The 27,237-nt window shown below is 37.2% G+C and overlaps 1 protein-coding gene across 1 annotated transcript in view; it reads left to right on the top strand.

Annotated features, from left to right (window-relative positions):
* The window catches only part of LRRK2 (leucine rich repeat kinase 2), a 71,678-nt gene that overhangs the window by 6,890 nt on the left and 37,551 nt on the right, over positions 1 to 27,237 (top strand). Inside the window, exons 4-20 of the mRNA XM_087765365.1 lie at positions 1,580 to 1,668; positions 3,176 to 3,310; positions 4,872 to 5,006; positions 9,898 to 10,029; positions 12,915 to 13,034; positions 14,211 to 14,335; positions 14,904 to 14,983; positions 15,767 to 15,873; positions 17,554 to 17,683; positions 18,835 to 18,959; positions 20,629 to 20,762; positions 22,344 to 22,488; positions 22,794 to 22,933; positions 24,324 to 24,452; positions 24,539 to 24,709; positions 26,446 to 26,701; positions 26,928 to 27,116. Coding sequence (XP_087621491.1) covers positions 1,580 to 1,668; positions 3,176 to 3,310; positions 4,872 to 5,006; positions 9,898 to 10,029; positions 12,915 to 13,034; positions 14,211 to 14,335; positions 14,904 to 14,983; positions 15,767 to 15,873; positions 17,554 to 17,683; positions 18,835 to 18,959; positions 20,629 to 20,762; positions 22,344 to 22,488; positions 22,794 to 22,933; positions 24,324 to 24,452; positions 24,539 to 24,709; positions 26,446 to 26,701; positions 26,928 to 27,116 — 2,342 coding nt within the window. The remainder of the gene's footprint in view (positions 1 to 1,579; positions 1,669 to 3,175; positions 3,311 to 4,871; positions 5,007 to 9,897; positions 10,030 to 12,914; positions 13,035 to 14,210; positions 14,336 to 14,903; positions 14,984 to 15,766; positions 15,874 to 17,553; positions 17,684 to 18,834; positions 18,960 to 20,628; positions 20,763 to 22,343; positions 22,489 to 22,793; positions 22,934 to 24,323; positions 24,453 to 24,538; positions 24,710 to 26,445; positions 26,702 to 26,927; positions 27,117 to 27,237) is intronic.

The following is a 27,237-nucleotide window of genomic DNA, read 5'->3' as shown; positions in this document are numbered from 1 at the left end:
ACCTTAGATTTCAGTAGCAGTTTTGTGTTCATGAGAGTGTAAGTGTGTAAGCAAGGCATGGTTCAGATGAACAGACAATATATCTTTTATTGGACTGATACTGTTATGATTTCCTATCCTGCAAAAGGTAACAGATATTATATTGCCCACCAGAGTTTGCCTCATGTGTACTTTGGTCATCATAGCTATGACACTAGTGCTACAACAGAGGAGAGAGAAACTAGCAACATCATAGTATGAAGGGAAAAGAGATAAAACAGTGATACATTCACGCTGACTTATAAAGTTAGACTTTAGCAAGGCAAACAACACCATTGCTAGAGCTGAGGAATGAAATTTGGATGAAACTTTTAAGTGCTGCTTTTTGTTTTTCAAGACAGGTCGAGAATATCTACTGAAGTATTGCAAACTACTGCATAATCCGTTTTTATTAGATATTATATATACAAAGACTCACATTTGAAGATTAAGATTGCAGAGTCAAGCTCTCCAAAATAATGAAAATTAAAAAAATGAAGGTTTCTTCAGGTTTTTTTTTTGTATGAGCCTATCCATTTTTTTGTTTTTCCCCCCCCCTATTGAGATATGCTTCATTCAGTGCAAAATCAACGCTTATTTATTTTCTGTCATCAACATCATTCAATGTTTGGCCCACTGCTTTATTTACTGTACATTAGTGATACCTTATGTGAAAACTGGCCTATTCATTTTCTTCTCAGCTTTTCTTAGTGTTCATTAGTATTGTCTAGAGCTTTTAAAATTTTCTTTATTGAGAAGGTGTTACGGATTTGTGGTCACTGTTTTACAGATGGTAGTTTGAGCAAAATGTGTTAAAAGTATCAACTGATTTTTGGGTGCCCAGTTTGATACATGCACTGGATTTTTCAGATTACTTAGCATTGTTTGGCGCTCTCTGTTTAAAAAGTCAACTTTGACTCTGATGCAGCATTTCAGAGGTTAATATCCATGGGTCTCAAGTTGGGCCTCCCAGAAAGTAAGGAGTGCACAATTGGCAGTCTATGAAATGTTTGTTTTTAGTGATTTGTCCAGCAACACATAAGTGCTGTATGGTGGAAACTTAGGGTAGCGTTCTTCAAGGTGCTGTCCAAGTTCTTTAGCTGTGAAACTGCTGCTTCTCTTCTAGCAAACCCTTGATCGCTCACTGTAACTTAACTCTTGCAGCAAACAGAACAGTGCCATACCGTCCACAGTCTGCTGTGCTCCACAACCCTGCTTTCTGTAGAGTAACACCATCCTGAATGAGACTTCTCCCCTGTAGAATTAATATCTACAATTAATTAAAAACTAAAGTAAAATTCATAAACTATACATCATTATTTTAATGAAGTATGATAATAGTTAAAATACCAACATTATTTCATTGCTCACTTGAAAAAAACTTAAACCAAAATAAAAGTTTAAAAAAAAATAACCAGGAGGTTTTTAAGCTTTTGTTAATTTCTGTAACTATTTTTGTTTTTAAAGTAAATGTTTGATAAAATTTTGTGTATGTTAATATTTCTTTAGCCATAACTCTTCTCTCTCTCTTTTTTTTTTTTTTTTTTTTTTTAATTTTTAGGCAGATTCTTAAAATGCTTACAGTCCACAAAGGAAATATAAATCTCTCAGTAATAGGACTGAAAGCATTAAATCTACTCCTCATGTCAGGTACTGTGTGTTTTACTTTCCTACTTTGTCTAAGCCTTTCAAACACAGAACTGTGATATGAAATGTGTGACTGTACACATCGGACCTGATTTTTCTCTCTGTTTTACTCTGTAAAGTCACTTGTCATTTGTACTTGTATACAAAATAATGAGTGCTATTTTGCACGTTTTTTACCCAGGTAGAAATGATTTTCCAGATTGCAAGGCTGTGAAGAACATGACCGATTAATTTTGCCAACTTGTTATTAGCATACACACAAATACTTGCTGTTAATTAGTGAAGAGCTTATTTTTTCTTAACAAAGTATAAATTTGGTGACATTCTGACTTGCTTCCTTTTGTACTGGTTAGTACTTTTGAAAACAGTGAGTCATCTCTGACATTTCTGTTATTCTGCTCTGCAGAGACCTAATCTTACCAGGTACAGAGAACTTTTCTCATGGTGCTGAGATTCTTGATCTTCTGTTGAAATTAAAGAGAGACCCTAAGGGAGAAATTCTGCTAGTTTTATTCGAGCCAGCATATAGTATTAGCACAAATTATTGTTAGAATAGGAATGTTTCCCTTGACTCTCATTTCAACTACCTTACTTCGGAAAAATATTTTAAATTGTACCTTGTCAGTATTCTTTACTCTTAGTAAAGAGTACTTTACTACTTTACTTTTATTCTCTTAGTATTCTTTATTTCTATATGTCTGTAAACTTGAATTGCACTATAGCTGGAGCTGATAGGCCAGTGTGAATGCCATATAGAAAGATCTATTAAAAAAAAAAACAAACAAAAAAACCCAACCAAACAAACACAAAAAAACCCAGCTGCAGCTGAAACACTGGGACAGGCATTATAAATTCTATTATTGCTGTAAGCTTGAAAAATTGTCATGAATATTAATCTTTTTGCTTACACATGCTATAGAGTAATATTTTTTTTCAGAATTTTTTTTATGTCATAAGAGCAACAGTAAGATTGGCTTTTCAGTTCAGTTTCAGGCTGAGCAAATGGCTGAGGGAGTGAGAATAGGGTTTCATGATACAGATGAACTGATTTCATGGTTCACTGTAGCTGACAGGTACATATCAAATCCTCTCTTGCTTTCCTCAGGTAGTGTAGGCCTGCCCTCTTTCTTATACCAACCTTACTTCTTCGTGAAACTTTTCAGCTTGCTATGACTGCAAAAAGGGGTTTTTTTGATGGGTTAATTTTCTGCCAGTTTAGTGAGTTGGACTGGCTCATCGAGGGATCAGACAAGTACCAAAGCAGTGCAAGGTGGGAGCAAGAGTGGAGAGGGGAAACTGTCTTTTTGGCAGTAATGTTTTAGAACACCTTAGTTGTATTGTAAAATAGAGGTAACATCCTTAAGTGTTATACAAAAACCTGGATTTGAGCCATCAGAGTAAATTTCAAGGATGGTATTAAAGAATTTTGGATTTTAATGGTTAAGTACAGTGCTTCAATAAAAACAATGAGAACTAATCAGTGCAACATGTAATCTCTTTTGCTATTCAGATGTAATTGCTTTCCTGCTCTTGGAGGAAGAGGTGGATGTGTTTTCCTTGGTGTTTAATGCCATGGACACTTTCCCTAAAAATGAAGAGATTCAGCAACATGGATGTAAAGCATTACACAAACTTTTTGAGAAAGGTATTTATATCTTGTAGTTTATTAAGTTAGAAAAATGTATAGGTTGGGAGGGGAATGCAGATGTTTATTTAATTGCAATAAATGAATTCTTGCATTCCACATTCTGTTTTGTGTATTATACCTGTTTTTTGAATGAGTTAGCACAAAACAGGTTTCCCAAGCAATATCACAAATTTTCTAAATTAGAGCAATGAATATGAAATTTTCAAAAAATCAAAATGTCTCTTCATTTCTGACTCTAGAGTTAACTGAAAAGATGGGATTCAATATTAGTCAGTAACACTTGAACAAAGAGTAGTGATATTTGATTTTAATTCTCAAAAAACAGGAGTGTTTATTTAAAGGCTGGCAAATTTTAGTAACGTGTAAACAATTCTGATTCTGTGATTCTGCTTTTGATTACGTGATTCTGCTTTTGATCCTGACAATGCTAAAAGATGAGTATGTATCTTTATGATATTCCTGTGTTTCTTCTTAGAAATGAAGTCACCATGTATTGAATTTCTGCAAAATTTTCAGGAATTGCATGTGTAATGACCAGAAGTCCCATTGTTGTAGCAGCCTTGCTTTGCCTTGAGTTTCTTGCTTCAAAATAAATGTTGAGAAATACTAGCACTCCCACCAAGTCTGCTGTACTCCTTGGCTTCAAAGATAGTCTCCAATTCTTCAGATTTGTTCTTTCTGGCAGCATTTTGTATTGCTTTGTCTAAGTCTTCCTCCCACACATGTGTGCCTGGAATTATCTTCTGTGTTCCTTCCCCTCTTTCGCTCTCCCTAAATACTTTTGTCCTGCTGTGTTTTCTCTTCCGTTTCCACAAAGGTCTGAGCTTCTTAGGTTTTCTGTGCATGTTTTTTATAAGTGCCTGATTTTTGCAGGGCTACATACTGCTCTAGGTACAAACCTGCATACCTTCTTCTTGATGGTAGTGCTAATGCAACAAGTTCCTAGGCTGCCCCTGGCTATTTTTTCCTGCCTCTGAGCCACCTTGTCAGTTATTGTAATGTGAATGTTTGCCTAGTCTTAGCTTGAACCAGATTCAGAAAATGATTCTTTTTATGAAATTTGAAATGTGTCGTTCTTTCTCAACCTGGATCAGTTCCCTTATCTGGTTCATTGCACGGCCACACAGCTTTGTCAGTACAAATGTCAGGGGGCAGGGATGGAAAAACCTTAAGCCGTTATTACAATGAAGGCAAGATGTTATTAAAGCATGGCTGTAGTCTTTATGGGAAGAACTCCATTATCAAAAAAGGTTGAGAAGTGAAATAAAATCATGGAGTACGCAAAATGGCATTCCATCAAATTGCTTTCACTGTATGCTTAGCCTTTTTCACAGAACGAACTTCAGATATTCCTCACCAAGACAGTATCTAACTGAAGGAAAGGCTCAGTTTTTAGTAAAAGGAGTCTGTGGAAGGTGATGTGTATGGGGAGTACCTTACTTTGTGTGAAACATAGAAAGTAAATATAAGGAGATTTGATAACATGAGAAAAGACAATTGTTTTTGTGCCAGGATATGAACTATTTCCTGAAAACATCTCTCTTGCTTTTCAATTTAGTTCCGGAAGAACAGCTGACTGAATTTGTTGAAAGCAAAGATCATATGATCATACTGAAAGTATTTGAAGAGTTTCCAGAGAAAGAAGAGGTGATTCTTCCTGCACTTTATTCATTACATTCCTTAGCTGGTCCATGTAAGTGCATTATTGGAAGTTATTTTCAATTCCTTACCTCCCATAGAATGCATCAGTTCACGTCAGTTTGCAGTAATCTTGCAGTGATTGTAAAAAATCAGTGAGAACTGGTCGGAAGTTGCCAGACAAATCACTTTTCTGTTTTCTTTAGGAAATACTGATTTGTAGTTTTTCATGGGAAATTTTCATATTCAGCAATTCTGATAAAGCTGAAATCTCTCATAAAGAACAGAAAGAGACTTTCTTTTGCTTGGAGTAAGTGATAATGAAGGTGCTCATCATGATTGTAGAGGTCAAAGTTCAAGACCCTGCCCTGTCTTTTTTTAATACTTGAAAAATAAGATGTATTTATTGACTAAATAAATCTTCAGTGAGTTTGGGTGGCAGCTAAAGAACACTGTTGGCAGAGGCTGGAGAAAATCGCCCACGCAAATCCAATGTCCAGGGCTGAGAAAAGGTATCTGGGCTCAGATACGCCCCCCCCAATGATTCAGTGGTGGCTGCAATGAGGAGCACTGGTAGCGCTGCACACATCATAGAGCCTTACAGTGTCCTCAAGTGTTGTGCAATAAGATGGGAAGAAAATGTCTTCATTATGTCTTGTCTTCTGATAACAGCAGTCCCTTGTTGTGGGCAAAATCAGGTCCTGAGAAATGTGATTGATGATTTGTGTCAATTTGTTGACAGCAATTTGATCTTCTTGACACAGAGGCAGCTCTTGTCAGCTTCCTGCTGGTAGTCACAATTTTGGCAAGCATAGAGCAGGGTCCTGGTCTTCATGTCTTCCATGAGGTGCATAATCTTGTACTCTTGCAGACATGATTTCTCAGAAAGCCTTGCTCATGCATCGTGTCTGGCTCTGTAGGAACCGTGCTGGCCCCGTGTATGCCACAAAACAAGAACTAGACTGGAGTGTCCCACATGTCATCAGACTCCAAGCTATTTAGTTTCTGTTACTCAAACTTCTTGCTGTTCCAGTTTGTGTTTAAAAAGTTAAGTATTCCTTGAGCCAGAAATAATTTTACTGTACCCCAGAAGTTATTGCCATTTTCTAAGGAAGAGGATGCCAGATTTTAAGTGCTTTTTAAAATAGTAAATACTTACACAAAGCTTAACAAGAGAAGGGCATGATAAAGACCAGCAATAAAGTAGGTGTTTATTTTGGAGTTAGCACTCCCATTTCTGATATGAAAGATTGAAAATAGTCAGAGAAACAAAGATAGCATGCACATGAATGTGCAAAGCTAGGCTCCTTTTGCCAGCATTCATACTCTTGGTCTGTGACATCCCACAATACCTGCAAGAAAATGTATTCCTTTAAGGCCACCATGGAGAAAATCATTCACTGTAAGTACACGTTCTAGTTTATCCAGTAGTAAAATGTTTGTCTGAAGTTCAAGTCTCTGTTCCAAATGAGTTACATCAAGGATTTGTACCTCACTATGCCTTCTTTCACTAAGACGTATGTAGACTGTTCCAGCTCATATGTCATGAGAAATTGAAGGGTAAGAGTTTATTGCAATGAGGTACAAGAACCCTTTTAAACCTCGGTTTAGCCAGCTGAATGGTGGTCATAGGCATCCATCCATCCAGGCTTCTCCTCTGTTTAATGAGGAGAAACAGGCACCTTAAGAGGAAATTTACCTAACCCTAAGAGAGGTATCTGTTACACGTGGGATGAATCACCATACGGAGTGCTCAGATCTCTTCATCAATTGTTGTGAGAACCTAGATGACCAAGTTTTGGCGGCTAAGATTAAATGAGATCCATTCCACCTCCTTTTCTCTAGCTTGTTCTGGGAAATGGTGGCTCCCTGCAAATGTACCATTGCTTGGTTCTTGCAGGATTTAAACATGCAGTTAATTATGCTCTCTCTGTAGTAAACAATTTTAGAATCTTCTGAATATTTTAATATGTTTATACTTGTCACCTGTGAAATGATAACACTGTGAAGTGATGCAATACTATTTTGTGGAACGTACCTTTTAAAAGGTGTTTTCAGTTGAGAATGACATGACTAAATTGCTGTCATCTTAAAGCATTGTGAAAGGTACCTTTCTTCACTATCAAATAGAATGCTTCAAAAATGCTTCCCACTCAGAGCTTGTTTTTTCAGCTTACAGAGTATCATTATTTAATATTCAGAGATATATTATTTTGAAGATCTCCTGACACTTTAAAAAAACTAATTATCTTTAGTAATACAGTTGTGAATGTTCCTCTTACATTGTATCCAGGAAAGCCAAGCTGTTGAAAGAACGATTAAGAAAGTTTATAGACTTCAGCAGAGTAATGCTAACTCCCTTGGAGTCAGTGACAGGACTCCCTTTCATTCACTGGGGCCAGGATTTTGTCCAGGATTTTTTTGGGTTCATATTCTGTCTCATACCCTGGATAGACATACTGCAAGGATGCTTTCGTACACTGTGTTTCAAATACCATGTTGCTGTTTTGCCTTAAGTTACTGTATGTGGGATCGCTCTGTCCTCAGTAGGAAAGGATGCATTCTGTCTTTTTACTGGCTCATGTGAATGTCCTGTTGGTTTCTGTATCTGGCCTGCGTAATAAGCAGTAAACAGGGTGAGGGTGACCAAGCAGTGGCACAGGTTGCCTGGAGGTGCTGTGAAATCTCCATTCTTGGAGATACTCAGAAGCCATCTGGCCGCGGTCCCAGGCAACCTGCTCTAGGTGGCCCTGCTTGAGCAGGGGGGGGTTGGACAAGATGACCTCCAGAGGTCCCTTCCAACCTCAACCATTCTGTGATGCTGTGGAATACAGAATTTGCAATGAATTTCAAAATATTGCAGGAGCATTAGCTGAACATTTCTGTACCCTCAGTACACAATAGGCGTATGGTAGAACTTATTTAAATTAAAAGAATAACTTGCTAACTTGCCCCCTAAAAAAGAAGGAAAACTTAGAAAAACATGATTAAATCAAATAAATTACATTTATTAGAAAAAAATTGTTTCTTAATTGTATGCCCCTGAGAATATTACTGAAGTACTGTAAAATGTTTACCTGATCACAATCATGTTATAAACACCACTTATAAGATTGAATTAATATTTATAAAACAATTTGCTCAGCTTTAAGAAAAATGTTACATAAGGATAGCTTGTGAGGAGGTTCCTGTTACATAGCCTGATATAGAATGGAACAAATCCATAAATGTTTACATGGCCTCTGAACTTAAGGAATTATTTCCAAGTGTTGGTAGTCATTAATATCTTCTATGACAATACCAAGGAAAAAAATACCACCCTTCTCTCAAGTTGCAAGGCAAAAACTGAAACATAGGCCCAGTTTCCTAAATAAATCTATTTAGATTTATTAAATAAAGTCTGAATTAGAACCCAATGAGGAAATGGCCTCAAGTTGTGCCAGGGAGGGTTTAGATTGGGTATTAGGAAAAATTTCTTCAGCAAAAGGGCAATCAGGCACTGGAACAGGCTGCCCAGGGAAGTGGTTGAGTCCCCATCCCTGGAGGTATTTAAAAGACGGGTAGATGTGGTGCTTAGGGACATGGCTTAGTGGTGGGCTTGGCAGTGCTGGGTTGTCACGTCCCACCTGGGGAGGAGGGGGGAGGAGTGACAAAGATTCGCAAATCCTCTCGGTGTGGATTAAGGTGGGCCAACACTCAAGGTCCGTACACAAACACCAGCTTTAATAGAAAGCTTCTATAGAGACAAATATTGAGTACAAATATTCGATACCCGCCAACCCTCTCACAGTTATATTCACCCCAGCTATGCGGTTTTACAGAAAATCAACGTAGGCCATGCAGCACTTGACTTCAATTTAACAACTTTAACAACTTAATCACCTTAGGAAAAGTGAAAGAGAGAGAGAAGGAAAAGAGAATCAGCAGTCCTGGATCCAGCGTTGGTCCTGCCAACAAGGGTATTCGGTGAGGGAAGAAAAGGAGTGAGGAGAAGTGAAGGTTCTTATAGAGATGTTGATTCTGCGCAGGGTGCTCGGTGATAATAATTCCACAAATCACGCACGCACGAGCATGAGCACGAACATAAACACGAGTACCGGTACACACACGAGCACCGACACACACAACAAACTACAGCACATTTATCAGGCTACATGATTAGTATAAACCCGCCTAAATTTACACTTATTGGTTAGTGATTAACATTTCATATACTATTGGTTTACTGTATTTAAATTAGCCTCGCTTGCTATGTAAATTAGCAGGCATGCTCCTTTCAGGTGGGGGGGGGGGGGGCAAGTCTTTTCGGTCCTGAATTGAGTCGGTGGTCGTGATCTCCCCTCGCCACATTTACCTTTCACTTACTTCCTGCAGTTTTATCTTCTCTGGCCACTGTCCAGTCTTTGGTGCCAAGGCGATCACTTTTGTCGGCTTGTTAGCTCTTCTTCAAGGTTAGAGCTGTTAGTTTTCCACAGTTTGTTATCTTTTAGCTCCCTCCCAAATTCCTTTCCCAAGGCACAAGTGGTTAGTAGTTTTGCTAATTGGAAAATTACATCAGCAACCAGTCAAACCAAGAGGAGCGATACCAGGACTGTCCCCCAGGCAGTAGGTGTGTGTGTGTGGGGGGGAATAAGACGCTTCACAGACCATGGGGAATGGGGCCGAGGCAAGGCCGCCCTGTCTCCACAGGACTCCCTCCCTCCCCCCCACTCCAGGGTACTGTCGGGTCCTGGGTCCTAGCGACCGTTGCTCTGCATTGTGGTTTTAGCATGAGGCTGTTTGAGACATCTTGTTGTTTTACACTAGCAGTTCTCTACATGGGTTAACGGTTGTACTTGATGATCTTAAGGGTCTTTTCCAACCTAAATGATTCTACGATTCTATGATTCTATTCTATAACATTTTTTTTCTTAAGAAGCAATTTTTGTTTCTGTTTCTTCCTTTAGCCAGCAATGTTGAAGTGCTCATGTCTGGAAATGTTCGCTGCTACAATGTTATAGTGGAAATGATGAAAAGTTTTCCCAATAGTGAAACAGTTCAGGAAGTGAGTTGCTGTTTGTTGCATAAGCTTACATTGGGTAAGTTCACAACGTTGCTCACAGTCAGCTTACTCCAGCTGTGTAAGAGTTGGGGTTAATTGACAGGAAGTGTTACAGGCAACGAGAGAACTACTATTCCAGTTAATCCTCGGGGTGGTATATAGCTCCCTGTCTCTAATGATGTAAACATACTGAGGTAACATTGGTCACAGTCAATATGGTATCCTTCTGCATTAAACATTAGTAACAATGACAGAAGCTCCCATAAAAGACTAGAGTGGGGAACAAAATGAGGCAAAAGAGCAGGAGAAGCACAAGATGAGAGTGGGAGATCAATAGATCCCATTCTGTATAAAGTTACTATAGTAAGGAAGAAAATTCCTTCTGGATTTCTTTTTTGAAGTGGCAATGCTGAACGTGTGAGAAACAGCTGGTGCTACTGAATTACCTGAGAGTTATTCTCCAGGACTGTTTTTCCTCCTTGCTATGCATTTACCTTCAGAGGCCAGTGCTGCATTCCTGCCCAGCTATGGTGCCTGTCTTGGGGCCCCCTATGCTGCAGCAGTGAAAGAACCACTGGTTCCTGGACTTCCCTTGACTTGGGCAAAAGTACTTTGGTTGTCTGGGCTTACATGGGGTAGTGTCACATCAAAAGAAATTATTTCAATGTCAAAAAGGGATTTGTTGTGCCTCTTAGCAGCTCTGTACTCTCTCTTGCCGCTATAATAAGCTGGCCTGAGCAGTTGCCAAGGACCACGTAATAGGAAGTTCAAATGAAAATAAGTATGGTTTTCCCCCTGCTGCATACAAAAGCACTATGAGTAGCTGCCTGAGCAGCCCCCACTCCATAGCTTCTTCTTCATCAAGGACTGAGCCAAGGTCTTTCTCATGAGTTGGACTTCCAGATTCTTGCAGGTAGTGGCCTGAAGCTACTGCAGATGCTGGTACCAGTGCATAACTCCCCTTAATCAAGGCAGTCCCATCCTTTCACCATCTGTTTCCGCTTCTTCATGCAGATATTGTAGAAAATACAGATCAAACTTGAGTGCAACCCAGAGCAACTTCCAGTTCCCCTTCAGAAAGCCAAATAAAAATTTCAAGAAAATGTGGTGGCAACTGAGGTGGTATTTGCAGTTTTTTGGCAAGAGGTGATGTTACCCTTGAATGGTTTCCTGTGCAAGGCTAACTGAAGATAGGTAGGGAAACCAAGCACTTGTGGAGACACAGCAGCACTGTTGACATGCCTTGATCTTGCCCTAAGCGCAACCAGCCTGGCTTCAGTCACACATTTGTCATGTGTGTATGCTGACCAACAAGTAATAGTGGCAGTAAAGCAGCCACAAGATCCATTTCTCCTTTCAGAATAATAGATGCCCTTCATCTTAATAAGGAGCCACTTCAGGAGGGTTATGGGAAGAGGTGTCCACAGCACCACGCAGTTAGGGAAACAGATGTGAAATTGCTAGGTGCTCCTGGAAATGGTCTGGAAGATTTCCATATAGCCAGTGTGGCTTCCCAAATTATTTTGATGGACACTGTCTTTCTAAACCCATGTTAACTGGCAGTGAAATGGTAAAGTCAGCATCTACTATCTTCCAAAATCACTGTCACATATTATTGCTAACCTGGTAATGACTATCCAAAACTTGACTGTCATCAGAATTTTAACTGACTGATACCTGTTTGACCAGCCACAAGTCAAACATAATTACTCATCACATAGCCTAAGATTATTGATTTCATGAGGTAAGTAATGTATTTATACGAAGTTACCATTTCCATTAAAATATGGCAAGAAATGGCAATGCTGATAACATGATCACACTACTACAGAGTAAGAAGAAAAATACTGTTTCCAGTTGCACTTGCAATAGGTGTTAAGGCCAAGGTTTTAGAATGATGAATCTGGAAAGGACTTGCCATAAAGCCTGTTCTTAAGCGTTTGGTTAACTTGGTCTAATTGAACTGAATCATAAAACATTGGGAGAGGTACTTGTCTTCTGGTGAAAAATCTAGATATTGAAGGTAGTCAGCACCTATAGGACTCAGGACCAGAACTGAGGGAAAGAAATTAGGTTAGCTTTTCTTCTGTATGTAATTATATTTTTGATGTTCAAATATGAGAGACTTCATAATTTCGTACCTCATCTGAAGGGTTTGAGAAACATTGATACAGATTTTAATCTGACCTTTCACATTGCTAGTATGATTCTCATTTTTACTAATCAGTAATTAAACAAAATTGAATATCAAAATAGAAACCATAGCTATGAAACTATATTTTACAAAGTGAGTGTTGCTGTATTATTTTATGCATGACACTTGTTTTTACAACAAACGGGGAAGTTATTTTCATTTGCTTCCTTTTTGCAGAATTCCTTATATTCAACCTTTAATATAAAATACTGTACAGCCTACACTAAAGTTATGCTTTAAATATATTTATCATCAAAAGGTAGTTCTTTCTGCTATTCCCGAATGTATGTATTCTGTATTTATAATGCTGGCCTTGATCTATTTGATAAGGAGGGCAAAAACAGAGGGCAAAACAGAGTTAAACCACTTGCTTGATAGGATAAATCAAATCATTGCAGGAATTCAAGACCAGGACTGCATTTGCTTCCTGGCAGGAAGTCTGCAAGTGATACACTGACTGTATTTTTCTTATTTTGATGACAGTGTGCACTTCATTTTGCATTAAACCTCAGTCTTTTGTAAAAAACCACAAAAAAACTAAATCCCAATATTTTTTTTATCCTTGACCTCTTCTTTCCACAAATAAAACATTGTTGTGTCAAGCTCTGTAATCAGAAATCCAGCATTTGCTACAAAGTTTGGGCATTGTGTGCTGAGAAATTTATGTTAAATGCATGTAAAGCTCTAGATATGTGTTTATGTTCCTTTAATATCTTATGTATTTTCAGGAAATTTTTTCAATATCCTTGTATTACATAAGGTTCCAGAAGTCATTGTGAAGGCTGTTAAAACATATCCTGAAAATGCAAAGTTACAAGCTGCAGCTCTGAGTTGTTTAGCTCTTCTAAGTGAGTAAATGTCTTCCTAAATACATAAATAAATTATTTCATTTATCTGTCCACTTGTTAATTTGTTTATACTAGTAATGTCCTGTAATCATTTCGAACTCCATTTCTTTAACATGAAAGCCTCAGGCAGGATAGCTTTGACAGAGCTACATTTCCTACATGCTCACAGTTTGTTGTTTTACTATGACATGGCTGTGTTGATATCATATGCCCAACATCTTCACAGTGTTCAGAGCTGGTAAGTTATGTTGCCAGATCTTAACAAAGCAACCCATTTGTTCATAGGCAAATATTAGATAATCCCTACTTAACATAAAACCTCTAGAGATAACAACACTAATTTGATGCTGTGTTTGTCATGTATGACAGTGCTCATTGTATTGTGGCAGTTGATAGCAACACCAAATCAATGCTTCTACTTGAGTTCTGAAATCAGTTAAAGGATTTAAACTTTTCCTTGAATACACTCCAGGTATTATTTTGAAACAGAAGTTAGTTAGCTGGCGGCAAAAAGCTAAGGATCTGGTCCTCTTAGTCTTTGAGTAATTGTTCCATACAAAAGTCAGTAGAAATGCTGTTTAAGAGTCCTCAAAATAGCAAAGAATAGAAATCAGTATACACTTCAGTAAGCCTCAGATATTATGGTCAGTGTTGATGCATTTTTTTTTTTCTTTAAATGCTGAAAAATCACAGGTATAAAATGATTTCTTTTAAATTCTGTTGTACTTTCTGGGACCAGATATTTCTTCCTTAGCAACTGCAATTTGCATTTTGTTTTTTAATGGTACTGCCTCATATCGTCGATGGCTCTGTGATAAGTGGTTACATGCAAATGAGTCACAGTTATATTTTATGTCTGTGGTATTCTGTATGTAAATACACAACAGAAAAAAGTATGCGCAGGTCTTTTCAGAGCCTGAGCATTGACTGAACTGTAACTATGTACCTAATTTACTACGCTACAATGAAGGTTTTTTAATCCCTTTATAACCTTAAAGACATTTTTCAAATCTGTCATAGAGTTTATGTCAAAAGACTTCTCCCTTCCAAGAACAGGCTAATCCTCCCACTGATTTTCACACATGGGCAGTGTGAGCACCTCCATGACTACAGGAAGGCTGACTTAATTGTTTGTTTTCGCAATAAGAGTTTATGGTAAATATTTTGTATTTCAAGCTGAAACAATATTCTTAAACCGAGACTTAGAGGAAAGAAAAGAAGAGGAGGAGGAAGAAAAATTATGCTGGTTGGAAGCATGTTACAGAGCATTAGAACTACACCGAAAAAACACAGATGTGCTGGTGAGAATTTCTGGATGATGGGGGTATGGAAAGACTGCATTATGCATTAAATAAAATGTTTAGCAACATCATTTTCTCCCATATATCCTTGAGCAAACAAGGCCTTAAAGACTGGATTAGATTTAGAATAAATCTTACTTTTCTTGCCTTTCTTACCTTTGTTCACCTCAACTGGTTTCAGTTACTGCTTTAGATCAAATATAGGTAGTTAAGATGAGACTTGTTACCTGAAACTTGGGCCATCCAAAGATTGTTGTTTATGTAGCTCGTCTGTATACAGCAGCAAAACACAGGCCCATAAACAGCAGAATTAATCTCAGCCTAAAACAAGTATCAAAATGCAAAACAAATAATGAGAATGTGGCAATGTGGCACACGTTTGTAACTCGGGCCTATCCCAGCTATAAAGAATGGGACAGTCCACACCTTGTTGTATTTCTACATAAAGCACCTTGTGCCTTTGTCATGGACTGAAAAACAGTCAAACTATTTAAATATTTTCATATATTTTTGATATTCTAAAGGCGTATTTTCTTAATCCTTTTGTCTCCTCTTGGTTTATATTTAGGAGGCTGCATGCTGGGCTTTGAAAAATCTGTTTCTGTATCAACGCAACCTTCATGAGAAGATTGGAGATGGAGATAATCAGTCAGTGTTTATATCTTGAACTGTATTTTTGGAAATGAAAAAAATGAAAGCCTGCTATTAGGCCATTTGGAGTCTCATGTTTCAATTATTTTTATTTTTCTTTCTTGTTTTCTAATATATGATGAAATGCAAAGTGATCAACAACACTTGGGAAAGTTTCTTTCTTGAAAAGTATGCTAACCTTGACTCAGGCAAAATTGCTGGTGTTTTAATAAAGGGTCAGAACAGTCTAACAGAGCTAATTTTTACAGTTCACAAGGAATTTCTTCTTCAGTTGCAACAAGGATAGGGAGGATTAAAGAATGTAAGAGTAGGGAAAATAGAGAAGATTAAGGTATCTAGTATGTAAGGAGTACGGAAAAACAGTGCTCATTTTCCCACAAATCAGATGAAAGGGCATAGTAGAGGGGGTGATGCCTCATCAGGGAGAATCTAGGCATGGGTAAGACACAGACTTCCATTTTACTTGAACTATTTCTCAGAGTTGCTTAAAATGTTAATTATTCAAATTTTAGTAAGCCTGTTTTGTACCCCTTTCTGGACCTCAGGTCATTTGGGAAGCATGCTTCCAAGTGAATTCAGTGAGGTTCAGAGTAAGCTAATATGCATAGTTTGCAAAGGACTTTCTGTCAGCTGTTGCTCTGGAAAAATATTAGAAGCCAAGTACAATCATCTGAAAATTCAATTATGTCACTTAATACCTTTTTAGGAAACTGAACTACAGTTATGAAGTAACTGCTGTAATATGATCAATGTACAGTGATTTGTTTCTCTCTGTGAAAGGTTCCCAATAGACAGAGCAGTGATGCTCTCCATGCTGATGCACTCCTCTTCAAAAGAAGTGTTTCAGGCAGCTGCTAGTACCTTGGCAATTTTGTCACGACAAAATGGTAAGGGAATTTAATTATCTTCACTTTCTAATTCAGCAGAAAGTTATTGTTGTAATATTAAAGAACATTTAGTGTGCTGTTTTATGAATACAGTATTCCCCGTGATTAGAATATTCTGCAGTTATGTTTAGTGGGAAGTTTATTTCTTGCTTTGAAAAAGACATCGTTGGCTAGTATCAAGTGAGTAAGTGAAAGTAAGGAGCTCTTTGCCAGTTTATGTGTTGCAATTCCTATTTTTTGGAGCAGGAGATGTGAAAAGAGTGCGCTCTCTTTGTATGCTTGTTTAAATATTTATCACATGTTTGAATTTCATCAAGAGCAGCATTTGTTGAAACTCACGTGAGTAAGGATTACAGCCTGACAAATACCATTTTCTTGCTTAACACAGGGCATTTGAGCAGTCCTGTTGACTTCAGTGAATCAAATCATGTGTAGGAAGTTAAGCGTGTACGTTAACAGTTTTCAAGATTGCTTTAGTCCTGATTATGTCCCTAACATGGTTTCCTAACTTTTTTCAGTTTGCAGACCCCCTCAAATTTTTTCAGTGGAGATGTGGACCCCTGGGTAGAGCATTTAAGCCTACTGACAGTTGGCCTGCTTTTATTAGATACCTTTCCCAGAACCCTTTGAAATGGTTATGGACCTCAAGTGGTTTGTAGACTGCACATTGAAAACCACTGGCTAGATAGGAAGATAAAGACTAGCAGTTAATTATCGTTCTCTAGGTGAGAAAGCATTGTTTTATCACTAGGTTACTGAGCCATCCAAGTACACAAAACCTGACAATCAAAAGGGTTTATAGTTCTTTATGAGATAAATATGTATCTATATCAAGAAATAGATCTCATAAGTGTATGCATACTATTATCATGTATTATACCAGGTACTTTCATAACATGCTACTGACAAGTGGGCCTCTGATTCCCAATGGAAATCTAAAGCAAATTTTTATTTTGTCTTTTTTTTTTCCTCTTTTTTTGCTCCTAAATAAATGTGCTTACACCAGAAATGATAGACATAAAGAATCTTAGTAAAACCCTCTGACACAATGCAATATTGCTTGAATTAACCGTTTGAAATGGATGTACTGAACTGGGAATGACAAGAATTGGTGGTAGTTACCACGGTAATGTAGAATATTTTTAAAGTGTTCTAAGCTGTATTGGTTACAGTTATAGCTACAACATGTGCTTGGGTATTTGAATTTAAAAAAAAAAAAAGAATTAATGAAATAAATAGAGTGAATAAATATGATTTCATTTTTGAAGCCTTATTTTGGAAGTTAGAAGGTTTTTTGAAAGTTTTAAATTCTAGCTTTCCTACATGATCAGAGAGTGCAATTAAGAGGAAAAATTGTTTAAGAATAAACATTTTTGAAAGTAAAAGTAAAGCTGTACATTCTCCTTCCCTTAAATTAACTATCTGTAAGTAAAAGTAGCAGAAGTATTTAAACTTATTAGGCATTCAGGAATTATAATGCATTTGATTAAGCTGTGCAAACAGAAGTCAGCTTCAGCTCAAATTGTTTCCCATTCTAATTTATACTTCCATAACATGTGTGTTTGGTGAAGAAAAAAAAATCAAAAAAAGGGGGGGGAAAGTTAGCAGTTCTGTTGTTTTTGAGAACTATACGTAAAGAGAGAGATTTACTTATAGGATGCTTGCAATTTTGTGTTGTAGCAAATATTAGGAAGACACTTTTGGCTAAAGGAATACACATGAATGTTTTGGATATAATGAGGAAACATCCATATAATCCCGAAGTGGCTGAAAGTGCCTGCAGAATTCTCAATCATGTTTTCGAAGGAAGGTAATATACTTAGAAATATGTGGCGAATTCCAAAGTGAAGGTTTGTGAGATTCAGTCCTGTAATTGATTACATTTAAATTATTGTTTCACTGATATTAAAATTGACCACAGGCTGGCAGCCCTGTTCAAGACATGGAATTTTGTAAGCCCTATGGTCAGATGCCCAGGTGGATATATGTAGGGAGCTGCATGTTCTTGCCCTTCATGGTTCTTGAGCAGTGAGGTTTGAACAGACTGTCACTAGGTGGTCTCCCCTCCTGTTAGCCACACTGAATTCCGTTGAAAGCTAAGAAATTTCCCACAATACTAACTCTGATTATTAAAATAACATTGTGTTAATATTACTTTGCAAATGCTCTAGAACAGGACTGGAAAACAAACTTATGACTCATAAGTACTGATATACAGGGTGGGAACATGATTCCAAGTGTCTTGCCAAGTTTTTCCAGCCTTCCCCGAAACCTTTTTATATGCTAAGCTCTCTGTGAAAAAATGACAAGAGTCAAGATATAGTCACAGAATTTCTTATGAATAATTTCATGTTATACAGAAGAAAATCTCAAAACTTCCATAAACAAGTTCACAGGAATAAAAAATATTATAGAATGAAAGAAGAAAATAACCTTAAAAGTGAATTAGTGGCCTTTGGATACTGCCATTTCTAGGAATGCTAATGACATTGAGATTTTTTTTTTTCTTCAAAATTAGAACCTAACATGATTGATATTTATCTGTTTATTCTACAAGTATCTGACAATTCATCAGTACTTTATGACAATTGCGGAGCACTGGATTAAGGAAGATGCATCTTTTCACATATCTAGACTGGAATCAAAGTGAAATATTTGAATCCACCACTCACCCTGAATGAAATACTATACTTTCTGTGTATCACTGTTCTGGACTGGATCGAAAATTACATCTCAGTAGTCTAGAGTGGAATTAATTACATAGACTGAATTCATGGAATGACATGAAAATAATATATTTCCTGTGATGAAGAAAAGTACCATAGTTTAATTTATATTTTGTAGCTCAAACCAGATTTACAGTGTTCTAAAGGGATATCACACAGTGTTAATTAAGGAAGCAAATACATGTAAAATTTAGAAATGCATTCTTTTTATTTATTTTATAAACAATATTTTCAGTTTCCTTCATCTGGATACAATGACAGTAGCTGCATCAGAAGTTGTAAAAGCCATGAGGAAACATGAAAAATCACTCTCTGTACAACTGGAAGCCCTTCGAGTCCTTTTACACTTTATGATGCCTGGTAAGTCATCCAAAAATATAGTTGGTGTGGCATCACACACCAAATCAGAGAACAGAATTAGATAGCTGGGTTTTAGTCTTTCTTTTCTAATGAGACAGCCATTAACGGGACTTCAGAAAATTTACTGGAGTTCTGTACGTAGCTGAGAGCAGCTGTAACTCTTTAAGAACATACAAGATGGAGGAAAACTTTTGAGGTATTGAAGGTAACACTCCAAAATTGTCACTGCTGATTTCCCCTTGATTTCATCAGTGAAGAGTTAGCTACATTAATTCAGGGAACGAGTGTGCAGCTATCACTGTGGTTGTGTATTTTCAACATAGATACAAGTGAGAGCAAACAGTGATAATGACATCAACATTGTTGTACCACAGAATGCAATTGTTTTAATAGTATCTCTTGGAAGGAACATAAAAATTGGACCTCTGACACCAAAGAATAGAGACAGTGATTTAAAGATATGAAATATACTATTATATACTATTTTCTACATAAAAGGAGAAGCCAAACTGACTAGCTTAGAAATTCCTTTCAAAGAAAAAAAACTCTTTAAAGGCAATCTACAGTGGGAAAAATATGTTCTTTGTTAGTTCTATGCCTTTAATAGAATTTTGGGAAAGTTTTAACTCTTCTTATCGGTTCACTGCTATATATCCTGTTTGTTTCCTCTGATATTAGGTGTGAGAGTACAGACATGCAGTACTGATTTTTTTCAGAATAACTTTTTGCAAGTATCTCAGCAGTTTTAGTTGAACATTTACAAAACCAATAACTCTGAAACTAGTAACTTGGCTAATATGCAGACTGATTTCAGGTTTTCAGTTTCCTTCTATTCTTTGAATTATAATCCTAATACTTTCCTTTTTTTTCAATAAACAACAGGATTAAGACTGGACATGTGTATTCTAACATGTAGGCAAGGCGCTTTTTTTGCCAGTATCCTGGAAGTAAGGCCCTTCTAAAGTGTAATGAAACAAAGAGAGCACCAACTGGATGTTGGAAATTGCAGGTTAATTAGGGAATAAAAAGTAATTCATGGGGAAAATAGTAATTGGAACAAATATGAATGCTGAAGTGACTTTTAAAGGATTTCTTGGTACTTTCTGTAGTGCCACTTGACTGCAAGTGCCAATAGCTACAAGAAATGTAAATCTGAAAGACCTTTCTCTGTTATTTTATTTGTACTCACCCTTCCACTTATGTCATCTGTGGGTAAAATTTGGCCTATCGTGTGCTGCCAAGTGAGAAAGGGCAACTAGTTTATAGCTTCTCTATAGTGTCTTCTTTCCAGAAGGAAGAGGCATTCTGAAGTAGGTATCAGGAACACCAAGAAACTCCGTAGCTCAAAAAAGTAGTATATTGCAATGTACCTTAGGCAAAATTCTTTGGCATGATTTTTGTGTTTTCAGAGTAAGCAGCGAGCAAACATGTGGTGAAATCGTCATTTCAAACACAATGTACTCACACTACAATGTAAATCTGGAGGGACTCCAGTCGCTGTAACTACAGCATTCTGAAAATGTCGTAAGATCTGAAAATTGCTCTCTGAGTCAGTTCTTAAAACCTGTGCGTTCAATTTGATTGTAATATTGGGTTAATAATATTGGGTTAATACTGGGGAGAATATTAAATCTGTTCTTCTGAGGAAAGCTGTTTTCCATTGTTGCAGATACAAAGAATGAACACCAGAATGGTTCTTCCAGAGATGTGGGAGATGCTGCTTTTGCACTTACAGTAAAAGTCATTAAAAGCCAGTGTCTGTTGGAGGGAACTCATTCGTTGGTGCTTAATGCTTTAAACAGGGTATAGTTAAAGCTTTCTTCTAATGAATTTTGTCACTATTTTACACTTGCAATGGTGAATCATTTGTAAGTTTTAGTTCCACGTTGATTTTCCTATTGATTTGATAGAATTAATCTTAACTCCTGACTTTCATTTATCGTTTGGGGTTTCTTTTTACTTTCTGTTCTGGAGTGTATTAGATGATCCTTTATACAGTAACTCTGAAGGATATTTATAAAAACAAGGCTAATTTTTTTTCAAGCATGCAATTTATTTGTGATTTTTTAATGGACTAGTTTATACATGAAAAATGTCCTCATACCTACACCTCAACTACACATAGCACTGAGCGGTTCTTTACTATGGCTTTCATGGATACATATTCCTTTGCTTTCAACAGAATAGCATCTCTGTTCTTTTCACTGTTAAGTTCTATAACTTTTTCTAGCCACTGGAAAACAGAATGATCACAATACCTTGAAGGGGAAGCTGAAAAGTGAAAGGCTGAAGCAGACTGCACTTCAGAAGAATCCCACCTCTACAAGGTTTACAAGGTTCACATGACCACAATCAAAATGGATGTAGCAATTCACAGTTTTTTAGAAGTCTCTCAAGAATTTTAGGCTTGCCAAACACCTTCAGTCAAGGAAATCTGTGTCTCTTACATTCATTACAAAAGTCAGAGCTAATAATGTATCAGCAAAAGAGCGCTAGAGTGTCTAAAGGCCATTTCTTGACCTGAAGATATAGGAGTTAACAAGGGAGGCAAAATAATTTTTACTTCAGAATGTATTACAGTCTCCAGTGCTCTGTGACCATCCTGATTGCTTTTTCTGGCCCAGCTGGTTTGTGTTTTGGGGTGCTACAATATCAACCAAAAGGGGTAGAAATTAACATATTTTAATGAAAAACTAGTGAAGGAATAAGGAGGAAGATGGGCAAGACCTCACTGAAATAATTTTGCAGATTTGCAAGTCATTGTGACAGCTATGCACATTTTCAGATCTAGGCCTCATCTAGGTTTCCTTCATCTAGAAGTGGGGGAAAATTGGAAAAAGTAATCACAAATAACCTATTGAATTGCTATATAACTAAACCCAAAGCTTTTAAAACCTTGATGGGGTGTGGTAATAGGTATGCTGCTTCATGTCTTTTTCTTTTCATTTTTTTTTCAGTTGCCACCAATATTTATCACTTGTGCCAGTTCTCAAAGAACCCCATTTTTGTTCCTTTTTAACCACAAAGGAAGTACATATTCTCACTCTCCTTGTCCTAGCAAAATGGTGCGAACTTGTGAATGGTTGTACTGAAACTTTGAGGGGAAAAAAATCTCACTCTCCATTAGAAAGCCAGCTAGGGAATATTTTCAGAATCAAAGGTGAAAATCTGGGGACGTTATGAGCGGTTGAAACTGGTGGTTGAAAAGGAAACCTTTTTGAAATTGTGATTTTTGTTATTTATTGTCACATCAGCTGTAATTTCACATACTTTAAGAAAAACAATCGCTTGTTCTTAAAGAACAACTTTAAGAACAAGCAACTCTTCTGTTGCCATTTTAAGCAGAACAAACTTGATCTGATTTTATATTCATTTCTCCATTAGTTTATTGGAAATCCGAGCATTCAGAAATGTGGATTAAAACTGCTTGCTTCTATAGCTGACTGCACTGGTGCACTAGAAATTTTAACCCAGCAAGGAGCTACTGACACTGTGCTTCACACCCTACAGATGTATCCAGACGAACAAGGTGGGGAAGGTATTTTGTTAATTGAATGTGACTGACGTAGTAGGAGGGGCTGATTAACCATAGAAGCTGTAACCTATCTATTACACTCTTTAGTACTGGATGTGATGTAGGTTACATGGCAAGGAAAGGCTGCAGTACTGCATAGTCCTCAGGTTCATCCACTGTTTAGTTATGCCTGGCCCTGTAATAGCTTATGCAAATAACTTTCTGGAATATTAGTAATATAACACTACTTAGGTCACGGGTTTATTCCACTCAGAATGTCTGAATAATAAACATTATTAGTCTTTCTGTTTTTCTTATAGACATACAGTGTTTGGGTTTGAGTCTTCTACGCTCTTTGATTACAAGAAAGAGTTTGTGTATTGCAACTATGCATGTCCTGTCAACAGTTCTGGTTTCTACTCTGCGACGATTTAAAGACGTCACTGAAATCCAGATGCATGTATGTGTTATTTCTGTGTACAAAGATGAAAGTGAAAGGCAAAACCTTAGAAAATTATTTTAATGTAGTTATATTTGAAGTATAATTCCTTATTTTAATTACTTCATTTTTATTTTATTACAATTACTAGATTAGTATAAGCCTTTATAATTAAACCAATATGTTTGCTGTAAAGACTGTTTTCTTGGAGGCATATATTCAATCCAGAATATGTAAGCGTGGGTTTAAGTGTTTTTTTAAGACTTCTGAGATCTGCCAACTAGAACAAATTTCTCAGTCATGGTCCATCATTCAGTCGATCTATAACCATTTAATGAAGTAACCGTCATTATAGTATTGATTGCCCTTCTTTGAAAATTAATAGAAAATAACTTAGTTCCCAGCCCCGTCACCAGCAATAAGCTTAGTGTAGGAATGCTGTATTTAAGAAAGATATTACTGGAATACTGTGTCAGACTTTGGATCTACTTCTGAATATGGAAGGAGAGTTCTTATTCTGTCTGCAAACACACGTTCAGTCCTCTTTGTGTGAAAGTTTCCTCTGCGTCAGAAGCTTTCCCTGTTTGTTGCCAGTTTCATTTTTCTAGCAGAATGGAGGTTGCCTGTGAGATCAGCTTCCTGTGCAAGTTTCTGTACTTCTGTTTCAGATCAATATGAAAATATCACAAGTACAGCCTCCCTTCTTTACTGCTGTTTTTCCCCCAACCCTTCCAAGTTTAGTTTAGCAACTAGTGTAGCGAGAAATCAAAATAATTTGGTGAAATAGGGAAATTACTTAATGTGATTTAGTCTCAATTAGGCTTGGGCAAAGAGTCCATAATTTACCCCGTTCACCCTTCTAGGTGAACTTTACTTGCAGAATCACAGGATAATTTTGCATTTCTTTTTAATTTTTAGATACACCTGTTAAGTTTTTTGTTTAGCCTATGTATTTTTTTCAAATTCAAGAATTACAGAGCAACACATTGGGACAGGGAATGCATCTTCATCCCATATCCTTAGGAGATTGTTTCCTCTCTATATTTTCAGGAAATCACGAGTACATTTGTCACTGCCAGGCAGGATGTTGTCAGATATTATGGTGCATAATTTGGCTTTTCAAAGTGTCAGTTAATATCTGTTTAAGTGGGTCAGCTAAACAAGCATGAAACTACAGTTATATAAACACAGAGACACCAGAAACTACAGCTATATAAGCACAGAGACACCGGGTGTTTCTGCCTTCTCTCCTGATCTTCTCCAATTTGTGAATTACTGCATGTTTAAAAAGCAAGACAAAAAAAATTAAAGCACATATCTTTTGGTTGAAATTTGATTTTGTTGCATGACCTGTTTAAAAACGACACTTTTAAACATTGTACTTATTTCAGTCTTCTCGTTGTTTTCTTAGGGTTTTCATGCAATCTTGTCAATTCTTGGTTTGTCACCTTGTTTTGCAAAACTGCTGGTACATGAATCATTTGACACAGTCATTTTCTACCAGATGTCTATGTGTTTCACTGACCAGCGAGATCGACAGGTATCTTCCCTCTTTTGACAGCTCCACAGCTGAAAAACTTTCGTGCTTTTTTTGTCCTAACTTTGATTGTTTGTCTTCCCATTCAGTTTCAAAGCCTGTGTTGTAAATGTTTTGCTAAAGTAGCTGAAAATGGTGATCTAAAAAATATAATGCTGGAAAAAGCATGTATTGAGTGCAATAGTATTATGGCCGAATGTTTACTTCTACTGGGAGCTGATATTAATAAGAAGACAAAGACAAACTCTTTGATATATCAGGTAATATATGGAAATATATATAGTTCTGTTGCTTTAAAATTTGTGGTTTTGGGTTCCTTTCTCTTTTCATGCAAACGTATATTTAGCAGAACACAGCAGCAATACCCAGTGCAATCTAACTGTGACCTGAGTGGTGTTAACCATTGCTACTTACAGTGACTTCAGGCTTGGTCTGATGTTCATTGAAACACCCTTCACTTTATTGAAGCTCATAGGGTCACTGTCACCTAGAATGTGCCCACACTGCCAGTTCAGTTCTGATGCCAGTTCACTTTAAAGTCCATGCTTTCTGATTGTTTACCTTGTTCACATGCAAACCTGCGTTCAATCAAGTACTGACTTAGCCTTAGCTTTGGAGTATTTTTGAGGAAGAAGACTTAAGCTCAAGATTTGCAAACTCCCAGTCATTTTTTCTGAACTAATGAGGCGTAGATGGCATCAACCCGATTAGAGCCCAGCCCATGAACTGATATTCCAAATTCAGCTCTTTCCAAGCTTTGTGAGGCCAAAGTACAGATGGACTAGCAGGCAGCCCTGTGCATAGATAGGTTTCAGTGTGCTTAGTCCCACTCTCTTCTAGACCTGCAAAGAAGACTTTGCTCGAAATGCCTGCCCTGGAATGGTGGATTTTTTTTTACTTTGTGTTGTAATTGAAGATTAATATAGTCATCAGCTTTTGTGCTGATTTAACTGTTCTGATTAGAGTTCTGACTTTTTATCAACACAGCTAAAGTAATATAATGTCTTGGAATGCCTGCAGTCACACTAGCTGCGAAGAGCTTTATCCAGACAGTGGCCCCATCCAGAACATCAACTATTTGAACTATGTTGGTGTCTTAAATAAGGCCATAGGCAAACATCCCATCTGGATTCAGCCATGCCAATGGAGAGGCTGTTCCCACCTGCTTATAAGTGCTCCTTGCTAAAATGTGACTGCCTTTAAAAATTTTTTTGAGAAACGGTGTGTATGAGCACTTCTTGATTTTGCTTCAGTGTCGAAGTTTTAAATTGTCTGAGATAACCCCACCAGTACTGCCTGAAGTGAATTAGGAGGCCTTCACTTCTGCTGGCAGAGGTGGCTGGGTGATAAAGCACAGCTGAGTGTGGAACTGACCACCCATCCATGGAGTTTGAGGTAGGCAAATCAGTGTTAGCGAACCACAGTGGAAATAGTGAAGTAACTGGAAGTATTTCTAAAAATATTTGTAATATTCACAATCAACACTGCTCTGTGTAGCAATGCAGGCTGAGAGACTGGAATGAATAAAGCTGACTAAAACCAGTAGACCTGAGCTCCCTAGCACTAGGCAAGGCTCACCGAGTCTCACCATTGTTACTTGTTCATCTGATATCCAGATGACGTGGCAAAATAACCCTTAAGTGTCTTTTCCACTGAACAGTTAAATAAATGGAGTTGCCATAGACTGCATGCAATAACCAAACTACATAAATTACCATTCATTTTTGCCTGGAAATTGTGTGCATTCATGGCAGAAATTACAATTACAGAACTCAGGCATTTGTTACATTTTGGGCAAAGACTTCAGGAAAATGGGAGTTGGTACTCAGATGCCTTAGGCAGATATATGCTCTGAGGGGTAGGGAGTTGTGTAATTGAAAAAGAGACATGACCCTAAAAATACAATGAATCTGAATTTGAGACAAGTCTCTTAATGTAGTCTGAGCTGTTGTTTGAGTGCCTCACATAATTTTTTTTAATTGCTTTTTTCTGTTAGGTTTGTGAGAAAGGAAATAATCCTAAATTGGTGGAATTGCTATTAGCCAATGGTGCTCGAGAGCAGGATGTTCGGAGTGCTTTAACCATCAGTATAAAGAGAGGAGATAGCCAAATCATCAGCTTGCTCTTACAGAAGCTTAGCCTTGATGTCGCCAACAGCAGTATATGTCTTGGAGGATTTGGTATTGGGAGACTAGAACCTTCCTGGCTCATTCCTTTGTTCCCAGATAAACTTACTCCATTAAGAAAACAAAGTGAGTATGTATAGAATTTGCTATACAAAATGTGTTAATATCTCTTGATGGTACTATGTAAGTGTTTTAGATCAAGACCTTCAGTTGAGGATCTCTTCACAGCATTCAGCTGGTTATAAGAAGACTGCCAAATCTTGAAAATAAATCAAGTTATTTCTGGGTTTTTTTTAAAGCTCTTTGGATTTCTTGGGGAATATGCTGTCTTTTTGGTTTCTTATACATACAGGTGCAGGTTCTGCACTGGCAAGAATGGTGCTTAAATTCCAGATGAAGAATATTTCAGAAAATGGATCAAGAGCCTCCTCTGATCTAAACTCCTCTGAAGATGGAGTGGATAAAAACTATGATTGGAATTTCATTTCTGACCCATTAGCGGACAGTGTATTTCCTTTGAGTGATGATATTGATAGTGAAGGTAATTGGTTTTCTTTTCTTTTTTCTTGTTATAATCCCCATCTAGTGTACCAGGGCAAGACCTTAGCCATAAATCAGTTGTTTGTATTTGAGATAAAACACTTCCCATGAAAAAAGTACTT

Source organism: Nipponia nippon, unplaced genomic scaffold, assembly GCF_047370975.1.
Source record: "Nipponia nippon isolate SJK-2023a ecotype South Korea unplaced genomic scaffold, ASM4737097v1 scaffold_3, whole genome shotgun sequence".
Taxonomy (NCBI): domain Eukaryota; kingdom Metazoa; phylum Chordata; class Aves; order Pelecaniformes; family Threskiornithidae; genus Nipponia; species Nipponia nippon.
Note: the sequence above shows the minus strand (reverse complement) of the source record. Positions and strands in the feature narration are given on the sequence as shown.